The 13503-nt window shown below is 37.3% G+C and overlaps 1 protein-coding gene across 1 annotated transcript in view; it reads left to right on the forward strand.

Moving 5' to 3' along the window:
• JAKMIP3 (Janus kinase and microtubule interacting protein 3) overlaps nt 1-13503 on the forward strand; it is a 116903-nt gene that overhangs the window by 47663 nt on the left and 55737 nt on the right. Inside the window, exon 2 of the mRNA XM_025164214.2 lies at nt 7228-7460. Within this exon, the coding sequence (XP_025019982.1) occupies nt 7326-7460 (135 nt within the window). The 5' untranslated portion in view covers nt 7228-7325. The remainder of the gene's footprint in view (nt 1-7227; nt 7461-13503) is intronic.

Raw genomic sequence — 13503 nt, forward strand, 5'->3', positions numbered from 1 at the left:
GATGCCAAATAATATGCTAAAGAATCTATGAAAAAAAATCCCATAAGAATCTCTCCTCCCCTTGGCAGGAAAGATGCAAGAATCATTGAGTAATAACTAATCACAGCTGAGCTATGAAGGCCTCCTCATGGTCTGACTATTGAACGCAGGAGGCACATTTTGTTCCTCTCCCTTTTCCCCAGTTGTCCACTGCAGCTTTTTGGAAAGCTGCTGCAGGCGGTGGGGGAATCTTTTTGCATTAGTGGGAGGAGGAGAAGCAGGAAAAAGTGGGGATCAGCTCATGGTGCCACCTTTTCTTTCTTATTTTGATTTTTCATGAGATCATAAGCTCCCAACATGAATAGATTTCCTTGGCAGGGAAATGGGTTTCAGGCCATTGTTTTGGATTTTCCAATTATGGGAAATAAGATGTTTCAGTGGGCTTTTCTTCTAAGTATGCTTAGAGTCATAGTTTTAACAAACTACATTTTTATCTTGTCTAGTTAGAAGTCTTGCATAAAATGGAAGCAGGTTAGCTCTTTCCTTAGAATGGTAGCAGAGCGACCATACGTAGGGTGCAAAATTCAGAGAATGATCAAATCTGAGTGAAGATACATTCAGAACTCTAATTTTTAAATGCCATCTACTGAATTGGTTGTCCCGCTTTTGCAACTCAGGTATGGTAGCCTTAATGCTAGGCCAATAAATATTATTATTTCATCTATTATGTGAATAGCATAAGGGCCCTGTTAAAAGGTGTGCATAAACAGAAATGTGTGAGCAATACATGTCTATTTAGAAGCAAGTTCCATGGAGTTCAATAAACTTGTTACAAGTCTGTTATCTGCTATCTTAAAAACCTAGAGCTAATAATTTGCAGAAGAAATAAAACATAGATTTGAAAAGCAGGGATTTTTCTCACATATTGTTCACTATTTTTTTTTTCTTTAATGCAATATTATTTTGTCTCAGTAGCCTTTCCTACCTTAGTATGCTGCAGATATGTTAGGATTGCAAATTCCCCCCTTACATGGCTAACAAGAGTCCCAAGATACTGAAGGATTTTAAACTGGAGAAGACTAGTTTGCAGAATCAAATCTTTTTCATGTGACTTTCAATGCATACTGATATTTTACTGGCAGAGTAGAGAAGCCCCAATCAATCTCTGTGGCATTTGCAGCCAGATGTTCTATAGATTTCTATAGTTTTGCCATGGCAAATCTTGTTCATGTGATATTAGAGAGCTGCAAAGTCCACCAGTGCCCAGATGGCCTTGATTAATCATCTAAGAGTACAGACATGCACAAACAAACACCATTCTCCTTCTTCACACATAACAATGCCAAGGCTTAAAAAGAAAAAAATTCTAGAATACAATCAAACACCAACTCTTTCATTGCTTTCAACAATGCAGCTCCCTGTATATAAATATAATGACTACATGTCCTCTATCAGCAAGTTGCTTTCAGAATAATTTCCATTTCCATTCCATTCTATTTTGCATCTTCTAAAGAGCTGTTAACACCTCCCTATAAAATCACATGTTTTGGTACAATGTTCCTTAAATCAGCATTCCGAGATTATTTAATTTGGGACTTTTCTTCTCATCTAATTCTGAATTATATATTGAGTTTAGCAGTTGGATAATTTTAATGAGAGGATTTAATCCTTCCTGCTCTCTAGAGCTTGGTTTGAACCATGAATATGGATTAACATTATAGTAATATTAATTCCAATACACAGCCAATCAAGATCATTTTTCAATTAATTTTGATATTTCTGTTTTTTTCATTCCCTGATATAGGCTCATTAAAAGGTGACATTATCATAATATCCCAATAATAAGAATGTAAGAAAAGTAAACATCACTTTTACCTTCTTTTCCCACTTTCTTATTAATCAACACCACAATCTTATAATCTTTGGAATAGTGTCTCTGGAGCGCATGTAATCATATTTCCTACTCTTTGATTGGAGAAAAGATCCAATTCATCATAGGATTTTTCTTCTTCTTCTTCTTCTACTCTTCTTTTTTTTTTTCTTGCTAGCCTCCAAGAATGGCTTTTTCAGGCACTGAGAAATTCTGACATTGGGAAAACTTAAAAGGAATCATGATCAGCTTGCATATAAGAAAAGGATCCATTTGAAATTCTACTGTGCAGCAGTAGCCCCGATAGGCCTTACTTCCCTGCTTCTATGGGTAATCCTCAAATTAAGATCATTCGTTTAGTGACCATTCAAAGTTATGACAGTACTGAAAATCGATCCTTGCACTTATGACCGTTGCAGCATCCCCATGGTCCTGTGATCAAAATTCAGGCACTTGGCAACTAGCAAGTATTTACGATGGTTGCAGCATCCCAGGGTCACATGATTGCAACCTTCCCAGCCAACTTCCGACAAGCAAAATCAACGGGGAACCATGTGATTCATTTAACGATTGTGTGATTCACTTAATGACTGCCGCAAAAAAAGTCGTAAAATCAGGTGCAGTCACATGACACCCTGCTTAATGACTGCACTGCTTAACAACAAATGTTCCAGTTCCTGTAGTCGTAAGTCAAAGACTACCTGTATCGTATCTGCATGGAAGAGGCGAGCATTGCTTTTCCATACTGTGAGTTAGAGTCAAGAAGCTTCAATAGTTTGTGATATGATATGAAAAATTTGGTATGTCATAGGAGTGTAACCTCAGCAACCGATTAACATGCTTTTTGGGATTCCTTTCAGCTAATAGATCTTGATGATGTTGATTGGGTATCTGAGGAAATGAGGATCACAACCTGCCACTTGACCTTTACCTCTTGAGGCTGATTAAATCAAACACCTTTCTTGACCCCATGGTTAAGGAAGATGAATGATGTCTTTTTAGAAAGGATGTTTTCCCCATAGCCTAAAGGAAGTAATAATCAATAATTATCATCACTGAAGAAAACTACCCTTGACCTGGGTGACCTTTAGAATTTTATGCCTGTCTCAGATGTTTCATTTCTGGGAAAGGTGATTGAGAAAGTAGTAGCCTCACAGCTCCAGATGCATCTGAATGATACTGATTTTCTGATTTCACTTGGGCTTTCAACCTGAAAATGGCACTGAAAGTGTTTTATCACCTTGATGAATGATGTGTGCTGGAAACTGGGTAGGGGAGATACAGCTCTTTTCATTCTCCTGAACCTCTCACTTCTGGATAACATGGTGCACCTAGGCCTGTCACTGTTTTAAAATATTTTTGATCCTTCTTGTCAGACCATGCCCCAAAATTGGCTCTGGTGAATTTCTGTTGAACACCTAAGCCACTGACCTATATTATCCATAGGGTTTCTGTTTGTGCCTCATGCTACTTACATGAAACTGGTAGGCCCTCACGCAGAGCTTGGGTGAGATATCAATATGCTGATGATACTCATTTCTACTGTTTGCTACCCTCCATTTCCAAGAAAGTAATTGAATGCTACCTAAACCTGAGTATAGGCTGGATGAGAAAGAACAAGCTGAAATTAAATTCAGATGAGACAAAGGTACTGTTGTTAAATAGGAAACTGGACTTGGGGATTGAGGTTCACACTGTTTAGAAGGAGCTACGTTTTCCATGATATATCAGTTTTGCAGTTTAGGAATGCTCTTTGAGCCTTAGCTGTTACAGGATTTGCAGGTAGCAGCTCTGGTGAGGAATTCTTCTGCAGTTACACTTTGTGTGCTGATGGTTTTCCTTATCTTGGGTACATCTCATCTTAACTACTGCTAGGCAGTCTCCATGGGGCTTCCTTGAAAAGATGAGAAGTGCAGTTGGTATGAGACATGGAAGCCAACTGATGCATGGCGTGGGGATCATATAATGCCTCTATTGATATACTTGCATTGTTTGCCAGTTGTTTACTGACCATAATTTAAGATGTCTAAACACCTTAAGGGTCTAAACACCTTTAACTAACACTTAAACACTTTGTCTAAGTGGCTGCCTTTATTATTATGAACCTGTCTAGATCAGCAAATTAGGGTACCTGGAAGATGCCCTCATTATTAGAGACTCATCTTTGTGGCATGCAGAATAAGACTTCAGGACTTGTGATGGCTGTCGCTGTCATGGTGTTTAGGAAATATATAAAAATCTATCACTTTCGCCAGGATTTTAATAGTTAGATGACTTTATCATTTAATTTATTTTTAATTTCAACCTTATATTCTGTTTTGTTTTAAATTTTGTTAGCTGCCCTGGGTGCTCATCAGAGCAAAATGAACAGGTATAAATCAAATAGATAGGTAGGTCTGGACGGGAGGGTGTATTGACCTTAAAGAATTGTACAGTCCTGTAGTAAGGCTATAATTTTAGGGAACTTTTAGACTAATTATTAAATAAGTCTATAATTAGTCACTTCCATTGGTTTGTTGGTTTGTTTGGTGCATCCCAGTGTCTGAACATTCCTATTTAATAAACACTATTCAATCATCAGGCATCAGTGTTCACAGAACCCCCTTATAAAATCATCAGTTAAGGGCATAAATTAACTCCCCAAGTTTTGTGTATCTGCTTTAATCTCTGAGATTCTGTCACCTAGTTTCAGCATTCCTTTGTGGATATTTCTCCTTAAGCCATTATGAAGAAGCAGTATTGCTATACCCATTTCATCATAAAAGTACAATGTGTTAGGGGTTGGTAACAGCATGTGAGAGTTTGGGAATGTGTTGGGGTCTCCATGTGGTCATGAAAAAGGAGAATACTCAGAATGGGAAGCAAATATATCCAGAGAAAACCTACATTCTTTAAAATCCTATCCATGGTATGATTCCTCCCTGCCCCCATGCTCCCTCTTCCATCATATTCAGCCTTAAACTATTAACATTTAATTTTAACTTACCAAAATCTCTTAGGCCAAATGGCAGTGGATATAAAAATGTCTGTCAAAAAATATTTCTATCTTATGCCTTGGGATAGTGTAGCATTATAGATTTGATTGGCGTTAATTGGTTAAAAAAAGGAAACAATAGTAGAAGGAAAATGCATGCTGACTTTAATCAAATCCTTAATGTTTACCATGAATCACCCAGTATTGTTAATGGCAGTATTTTATTTTTCTTTTCCTTTCTAAAGGCTTAATTCAAATGCTCTGTGTTAATCTTCCTGTAACATTTCTTTTCTGCCATTCAGTAAAGCATATTATTTTATAACTATTCAGAAAGGCCAATTTACTTAACAGAAAATGTCATTATACAGTTAAAATGTTTCTTAGCTCAAAAATATCCCCTTAACAACTTCTTTTTCATTATGTACTGGAAGAAATGAAATCCATTTTACTTGCCTCTTTAATAAGTATCATTTTAACCAATTCCCATTTACATGTTTTCCAAACCAAATATTCTTAAACTTTTTAATATAGGAATCCACAGTATTGCCGTAATCATGGGAGAAAAAGGTATAGTGCTGTTGTAGGTTTCTTTCTCTCTGAAAAAAAAAACTTCAGATGGATTGTGCAAGCTGTGTACAACTGGTGGTTCACTTGTGCATTCCTGAAGGCAGATTTTAAAATAAAGATTGTGTGATTATTCACTAGAGATGTGAAGAAACCATCTCATCTGCAGGTGCCTGATTTGGAGCTCCAGAAATGGCCTGATATAAACCCACTTACTTCACAAGTTGTGCAGGTTCAATTGATGCAAAGAAAAAGATTGGGAACAATGAAGGTCATGTTTCATATTCTAATGTAGTGTAGTGTAACATTTGTGGGGAATTTAGAGTTTTACAAAGAGTGCCAAATTCCATAGTAATTGGTGCAAAGTTTTGGGGACAATGCTCCTTTGAAATATTATTATTATGCCTTAATAATTCAATAATTAAACAGAAAAGGAAGGAAGGAAGGAAGGAAGGAAGGAAGGAAGGAAGGAAGGAAGGAAGGAAGGAAGGAAGGAAGGAAGGAAGGAAGGAAGGAAGGAAGGAAGGAAGGAAGGACACACAGAGAGAAAGAGAGAGAGAACCCAGATCAATCCACTGCAGGATGAAGGCATCTTCACTGAAGATCATGGACCATAACCTACCAACCTGTCCAGTGCAAGTGGCTGGATAGATGTTTTTCAGTTTCCCAGTCTAGGAGATAGAGTTAATGACTGGCCCAAAGTCACCCACCTGGCTTCTGTACCTAAGGGAGGACTAGAACCTGCATCTATCTGCTCCTACTCCAGCACCTTAACTACCACACCACACTGGTTCTCTACTATATACTCTCTCACACAGAGACACACACACACATGTATATATAGTGTGTATATATGTACACACTATGGATACATAGAGTTTTGCACAATAGTTTTTTTAAGAAGAATCACATTTCATTATATGACTGTTAAATTGATATGAATATTGTAGTATACTATTTCTAATTGCATTTTGATCCTTTTTTTCATGCTACATTGAAGTTAAAGAATGATCCAGACCTTGAAATTGATCTGTTTATTGAAGATTTGGATGGATGCTGGGATTTTTATTTTAGATCAATTGTTGAATGATAGTGATGCATTTTTAATCATTTCCTATGTTAAAGGACAAATATCATTTGTCTTTTGCCACCCACTGGCAATATTTATAACTACAACATTTATTGAAATCTCAGTTTGGGGCAGTGGCACATTCAGCTTCAGAAACACCTAAATTAGACATGATTACCACATATTATAAGATTAAAAATCCTACAGTTAGTCTTTATAAATAATGTTGTTGATAAATCAATCTGATGTACGAATTTTAAAGCCTGGAATAAGGAATTAAAGATCCCCATTTTGTCTAAACAATTGGAGATTGTCTAAACTTCTGTATCAAATATTTCAACAAATCTAGAAAGAAAGAAAGAAAGAAAGAAAGAAAGAAAGAAAGAAAGAAAGAAAGAAAGAAAGAAAGAAAGAGAGAGAGAGAGAGAGAGAGAAAGAAAGAAAGAAAGAAAGAAAGAAAGAAAGAAAGAAAGAAAGAAAGAAAGAAAGAAAGAAAGAGAAAGAAAGAAATCCCCAACCCCAAACTCCTGCAAATTCCCACAGTTGTAGTCTTTATCCATAGCCTTTTAAAACTTGCAAAGCTCTGTTGGGAAACCACCTGGCATTTCTGATGTCTCCTGATAAATATGCTAGTGAATATGAGATGTTAGATCCTTCTCTGAGTGTTGCCTTTCCCCTCAATCCTTTTTTTCCATTTAAGTTCAGTGTATGCTTGTATGCTAGTTACAGTCCCTCTGGGATTCACAACAATGGTTATTTCTCTTTATGCAGGGAACTGAAACCATGTCGTGGAACAGAATCAAGGACTAGATGAGAACGGAAGGTTCTTTCTGCCTGGGCTTTCACCCCTCTTGCCAGACCGTCTCACAATGTCAAAGAAGAGTGCCAGCTTTCGAGCTAAAGGAGAAAAAACGGATGCCTTAGCTGCCTTGCAAGCTGCTAATGAAGAGCTCAGGGCAAAACTCACAGATATTCAAATTGAACTCCAGCAAGAAAAGAGTAAGGTGTGCATCTTTCCCACTCCCAGCAAAATTACAGTTGCCCAGCTACTTCTTCTTTTGCAGGTTGTGGATACGCAGGAATGTACATGCATAACTGTTCCACAGCTTTTTCCCTGGGCTAAAGAGAACTGCAGGGTGTGTTGTCATACGCAACTCTGCATGTGAAAGATACCCTGATAGATTAGCTATCTCTTTGTAATAGGATATAGCCCAGATCTCTCAACTGAGAAGTCAATGGTAGAAAGATGTGGTGAACTTTAAACAAAGTCTTATTCTTAAATATTACTCTTGAGGAATGAAGCCTGAAGATTGGTTTAGAGCCATTCTTTATAGAATGTGCATTTTGATTAATTATTTAGAGCATTCTCTAATTGGTCCCCTATGGAGGCAAAGTAGCTGCATGGTCAGCGTGTGCTGTACATCAAGAAGTAATGCCGCCAGGATGGGCTTTGAAGGGGGGGCAATAATGTAAATCCATTCACAGAACACATCTAATTGGCTCATTTGGCAATGTCTATAGAAAACAATCAAGTTTTTCAATTAAATTATCTATGGCTATCATGCAGGGTAAAGCATGTTGTATGTATTTGCTTTTAGAATAGTCAACCAAACCTGAAGATGTATTTTGTCAAAGATTTGTTTTCTGTGAAAACAGAGTTGATGACATTTCTGTATTGCTCTGTCCCCAGCCCAGCTGTGTTGGGTCACAGGTCCTTCCAGATTTGGAAGCAATGACCACACAGTATAACTACTTAAACCTTTATTCCAAGGCAGTATAAGAAAATAACATAATAACTTAACATGACAATCAAAGAATACTTAAGAATGCTGAAGAATATAATATAACCCAGACATCATTCAAAGAATATTCAAGAATAATGAAGAATACCATAAGTCAAAGAAAGAAAGACCTTACACCCCTTCTGCCAGTCAGGAAACCCCGGAGAGATGACAGCAGGTGGACCCCTTCAAAGCCAGCAAACATGCATTGCCCTCTCTTTTAGGTCTGCACTAAAGTTCTATCCCATGAGAATTTTGACTAGCTTACATAGGCTCTGAACCACCATTACTCATAACCCTTTTTGATGATCTTATGTAACTAGAGTTTGTCAAGGACCAGTTCATCTTATCTTGTGTTTGGAATGCCTTGTCTACCAGAAATGAGACCATCAAGGTTAAGGAGCATTTATATTTATGTCAGGTGCCAGTGAAACCATTTCAAGTTTCAATATTTGTTTATGCCAGGTGGTGATGAGACCATCTCAAAATTACAGAATATTTGTTTATGGATGGTGGTAATGAGAACATTTCAGAGTTAAGAAGTATCTGTTTCCCAAAGTTTTTGGATTGGCAATGAGAAAGATCATCATTTGATACACAGATGTCCCACCAAGGACAGGGCAAAACAAAGTATAACCCAAGTATAATCCTTTAGTAACTAAAATAAATGTTTGTTTAATTCTGTATCACATACTCAGCCAATATATAAAGTATATGTAAATATGCTTCAAAGTATATAAATATAAAGTACTGTGTACCACGCACCTAAGGTATACACCACCATCCAATTCCTCCTCATCAATCTTCCTGTAAAACCGGCAGTACTACAATTTCCAGAAGTGATGCTAAAAAATTATAGTAGATGGGGACAATTGCTTCATGATAAAAATAGTTTTCAAAAATCCTTAATGAGAAACGGGCCAGGCACAGCAAAGAGCGACCAAAATGAGCTGGAAGAATTGCACTTTGATGAAATGTGCCATGGCCCAACATGAGGAAGCCAATGAATTCTCAAATCAGCAACCTAGGGACTATGCAAAAAAAAAGGGGGGGGGGAATAGATGCAGCTCCAACTGTCCTGACCCTGATTTAGATTAAAGGAAATGGGAAAGAATACTTATTCTTCATCATATACCCTGTCCTTGGTCCAAGAAAATGTGCTGCCCCATCAGGACCAAATCTATGTACTACCTGATAAGTTGAGAGGCAAGATCTTATAGGTGAGTCACAACACTCCTGCAGTCTGATTGGTTCAAGACTCTATACCTTACTTTCTGGGACTTCCAACAGACCTGTATAAAAGCAGAACTGCACCGCCACCACAAGACATGCCCCTACAAAAGTGACAAGGACCCACAACAGTATTATTAATATGGAGTCCTATTCTCTTCTATTGGAGTATTATTAATGTCACTACCATCCTTGGAAAATGATCTCCTTGGATTTCATCCTGAATTTAATCAAAAGGTCATAGTCCCATTTTATTCCATGCCCTATTTTCCCTTTTGCTCAAGAAACAGCCCATCTTTTTCTTGACCACATTTTTTGTTTGCAGGACCTGCCAGAACTCATAATTTTTTATAGAGGTTCACAGTTCACGAAACAGTTTTGATGGAACTTATTCTAATTAATGGGAGTAGGGTTTCACTTGTCCTCTACACATTGCCTCATTCAGAAGGGTAAATGAAGCATACCAGTGCCATGCTAGAACAACTGTTCTTGACAGGATGTGCTTATTTTTTAATGTTCTTCACAGCAGACTTCTCTTCTATAAAACTATGGTACCGTCCTTATTTCTTCCTGGAATCCAGTACCTCTGTGTCCACAGCAGTTCAGCTATACTATTAACTTTAAGCTCTTTGACCGGAAGAAGGTTAAAATGTTGAACATGGAAACTGGATGCCTGTTACATTTCTATATCATTGCCCAAGTCAATCCACTGTTCTTCAGAATTCAGTTTTCTGCTTCATTTCATACTCACTGTTTATTCATCATTCCCTACTACTCTTTGACCATCTTGTCCATTCAGCATGCCCCCCCCCAGCTGATAGACAGGATGAATTCTGCTTTTTTTGAATGTCTATATGTATGTGTGCAAGTTCATGCATGCATAGAGTACTACCTTAATTGGGAGATTAATGAATGAAGAAGCCAAGAATTAAGATCCTCAGGAAATGCCAGGAACACCCATCTCCAGAAGTTGATGTCCAGTTTCCATAAACCAGCCCCCATCCAAAGATGGTTAGGAGGGTATTGTCAGACCCCAGTTGGACCCACTTTCTTCCTCAGAATATAAGCAAGCCAATCATCCTTTCAACTGAGGAACTGGGCCCCAGTTCCAGTAGGAAATGAACAAATGCAAGCTGCATTGCTCCAAATTCTAATACACAGGATTCTGACTTGGAAACGGAGGCAAGGCTCCTCACCCCTTGAAATGTGACAACATATGGAGAACCAGAAGATAGTACAGTGAAAGCATGGGTACATGGAATGGAAGGAATCTGGATTGTAGTTTTGTGGGGACTGAAACCAGTAAATCAGGGCAGTTCAGCTTCAACTGAATCTGAGTGGGGAATAAAGGATCTTCTGCTGGAATAATTTCTGCAACAGTCTACTTTGAAACTAGGTGTCATGCATGTTGTATCAATTCCTGATCCTTGGGATGAACATGACAACCACAATTGACTCCTCCTTGGAACTTGACCATTATACTTGGACTGCTTGGTTGAGTTGGACTGTTGGAGTGGCCCCCTGTTATCCAGATGAAAAGCTAAGCCTGGTTAAGAGCAACCTAGACCAAGCTAAATCCAAAAATGCTAAGGAGCTCCTGAAAGCTTGGCATTCAAACAAATCAGCCATCAATAGACACATAGAGATAAACCACATTTACACACCATTCAAAAGAAACAATTAAAAAGTTAAGAAGGAAACAAAAAGTTCAGAACACATTCTGTCCAGCAGCCTACACCCAGATAAGCAGGGATTAACAACAGATAAACTATCAAGCAGAAAACAATACCCTAATCAAGGTACTACCAAGGAGAAAACCACACCCCCACCAACACTGGCAGGGCAAACTACTGTATGTAAAAAGGGAGCAAACCCTACATGTTACCTAATCAGCTAATGAGATGTCTGCAAGCAAACAACCATGCTCAGAGAGCACCAAGGACTCCATAGTTCAACCCTGAGCTACATATAGGAACCTGATTTCCTTTATAAGAAATTCAATTCTAAGTGGAGTTCCTGATTTATGACTTGCTTGTTTAAAATCTGTTGGAGCTTAATTAGACTGTGAAAAAATGTTTCACTGTTTGGAACTTTTTAGATTAGAAAAAAGGTGAGCAAAGGAGGCGTAAAAATTAGCCATGGGGTAGAGCAAGGGGTAGTGAGAAGTTTTCTCTCTTTGCAGATCTCAATAGTAGCAAATTGAGAATAAATGTAAGTGGTTCTCCACACAGTGCATAGTTAAGGTAAAGAATTCATTATCACAAGACATAGTGATGCCTACTAAGATTGACTACTGCTATGAAGAGCAATTCTGCATTTTTTCTACAAAAAATTTCATTCAGTTTGATGAAAGAAATTTTGGTTTTAAATTTTCTTTAATGAGGGAAGAAACGTTCAGTGAAATTCTCATTGCAGAACTCCCCATTCTTCCTTGGATCTTTTTCAGTGCTAGTTTATTGTATTTAAATGTACTGATTATTACAACTATTTATTTTTTTCTTTTCTTTTTATTTAAAACAAAGATGTATTTTTTAAAAAAGGGGTACTATCTATGAGTGGATAGATAATTAGTGAAGTTATAAAATTAATGTTCAATATAACATTAGTAAAAGATACCAGAGTACATTGAGTTGTTTTCATGATATAAAAAAGAAGTATAAATTTTTGAGCTTAATGTCAAAATCTCTATATATTGTTATTGATAACTGTTTATTTTTTAAAATACTCCAACATTGTTGGGGTAATTGTACTACTGACAGTAAAGGTGATGGCAAGGTTCCAGAAAATCTGGATTCTACATTCCCATCGGAGAAACATTTAAGACACAGCAAGTTACCATCTGTCCTATAGTAACCTTTCTTTTGAAGAGGCTTGTTATAATAACATAGATAGTCTGGTCCTCAAAAGGTGAAAGACAAACATTCCTATAGGGCAAGACATGCCCAAGAACTTTAACATGCTTAAAATAGTGTTTTGGACTCCAGCTAATCTAAAATCAACCTTTCACAAACAAGTTCCACCTAAATGTGTAGGATGACACTTCCCAGAATTTTTGGAAATTGGAGTCCAATGCATCTAGAGTCAAGAAAAGCTGCTATGATCTAGTGGTCAAGAAAAGCCACTGTGAGTTATCATCCATGCCTTTGATGATATCTCAATAAATCCTAAATATTTCAGTGAAGTACACACCCAAGCTACAGCTTAAACAAACCAATTCTGATTTAAAAATTACACATTATACTACATCTTGAGTGAAGATCCCTGTAGAATTAACAGCAGTAAAGTGCTTTGCAAATTCACATATATTATCCCACTGTTTCTTTATCCTATGTAAGTTCATCTCAAAATTTAAAGCATCATCCTGTCCAGTTGTAACAGTTATATGGCCTAAATACAAGCTACTTCAAACTACAATATTGATTGTATTGGACATTGCCATAGCTGGCAACATAATCAGCTTGCATAGCAAACCAAGTTGTCACTAATGAAAAATAAGCCATCTGTTAAGGTTAGAAGTGTCTTGCATGTTGTTAATATCAGCTGCAGACAAGCAATTACAGGCCAGCATTCTGCAATTATGCATCTCTTTCTAACTTCCAATTAGGAGATTTAATGTTACTTCAAATTCTTGTGTAAATTATATTTTGAATAACTAACTCAGCAGTATTGTAGAATTAAACTGCTGTTTGCAGCAGTTTCATTTCTAACAGGACTCTACTAAAAGATTGGTATGTTAATTAAAAGTATGGTCACATTTTCACCTCCGGCATTGTTTAAGCTGATGAGAAAGCTCAGGATTGTTCCATATGAAAATGAAATGTATTTCTGACATTGGAAAATATGAAAATACATGTATTTCTGACATCGGAATGATCCATGGTCAGCTGGTTATGGCATCTTCCAGGAAGGGCAAGAGTCCACAAGATCCACCAGCCCTGTTATAGACTTTTATACTGATTTGGAATTTTACCATACTTGGAATTCATACAAATTTTATTTTCTCTGACTGTCATTGTCATTGGAGGGATTCTCTATA

The sequence above is a fragment of the Python bivittatus genome, unplaced genomic scaffold (genome assembly GCF_059951505.1).
Source record: "Python bivittatus isolate LINGU-HERP-01145 unplaced genomic scaffold, Pbiv_v1 ctg000980_np1212, whole genome shotgun sequence".
In the NCBI taxonomy this organism is placed as follows: Eukaryota; Metazoa; Chordata; class Lepidosauria; order Squamata; family Pythonidae; genus Python; species Python bivittatus.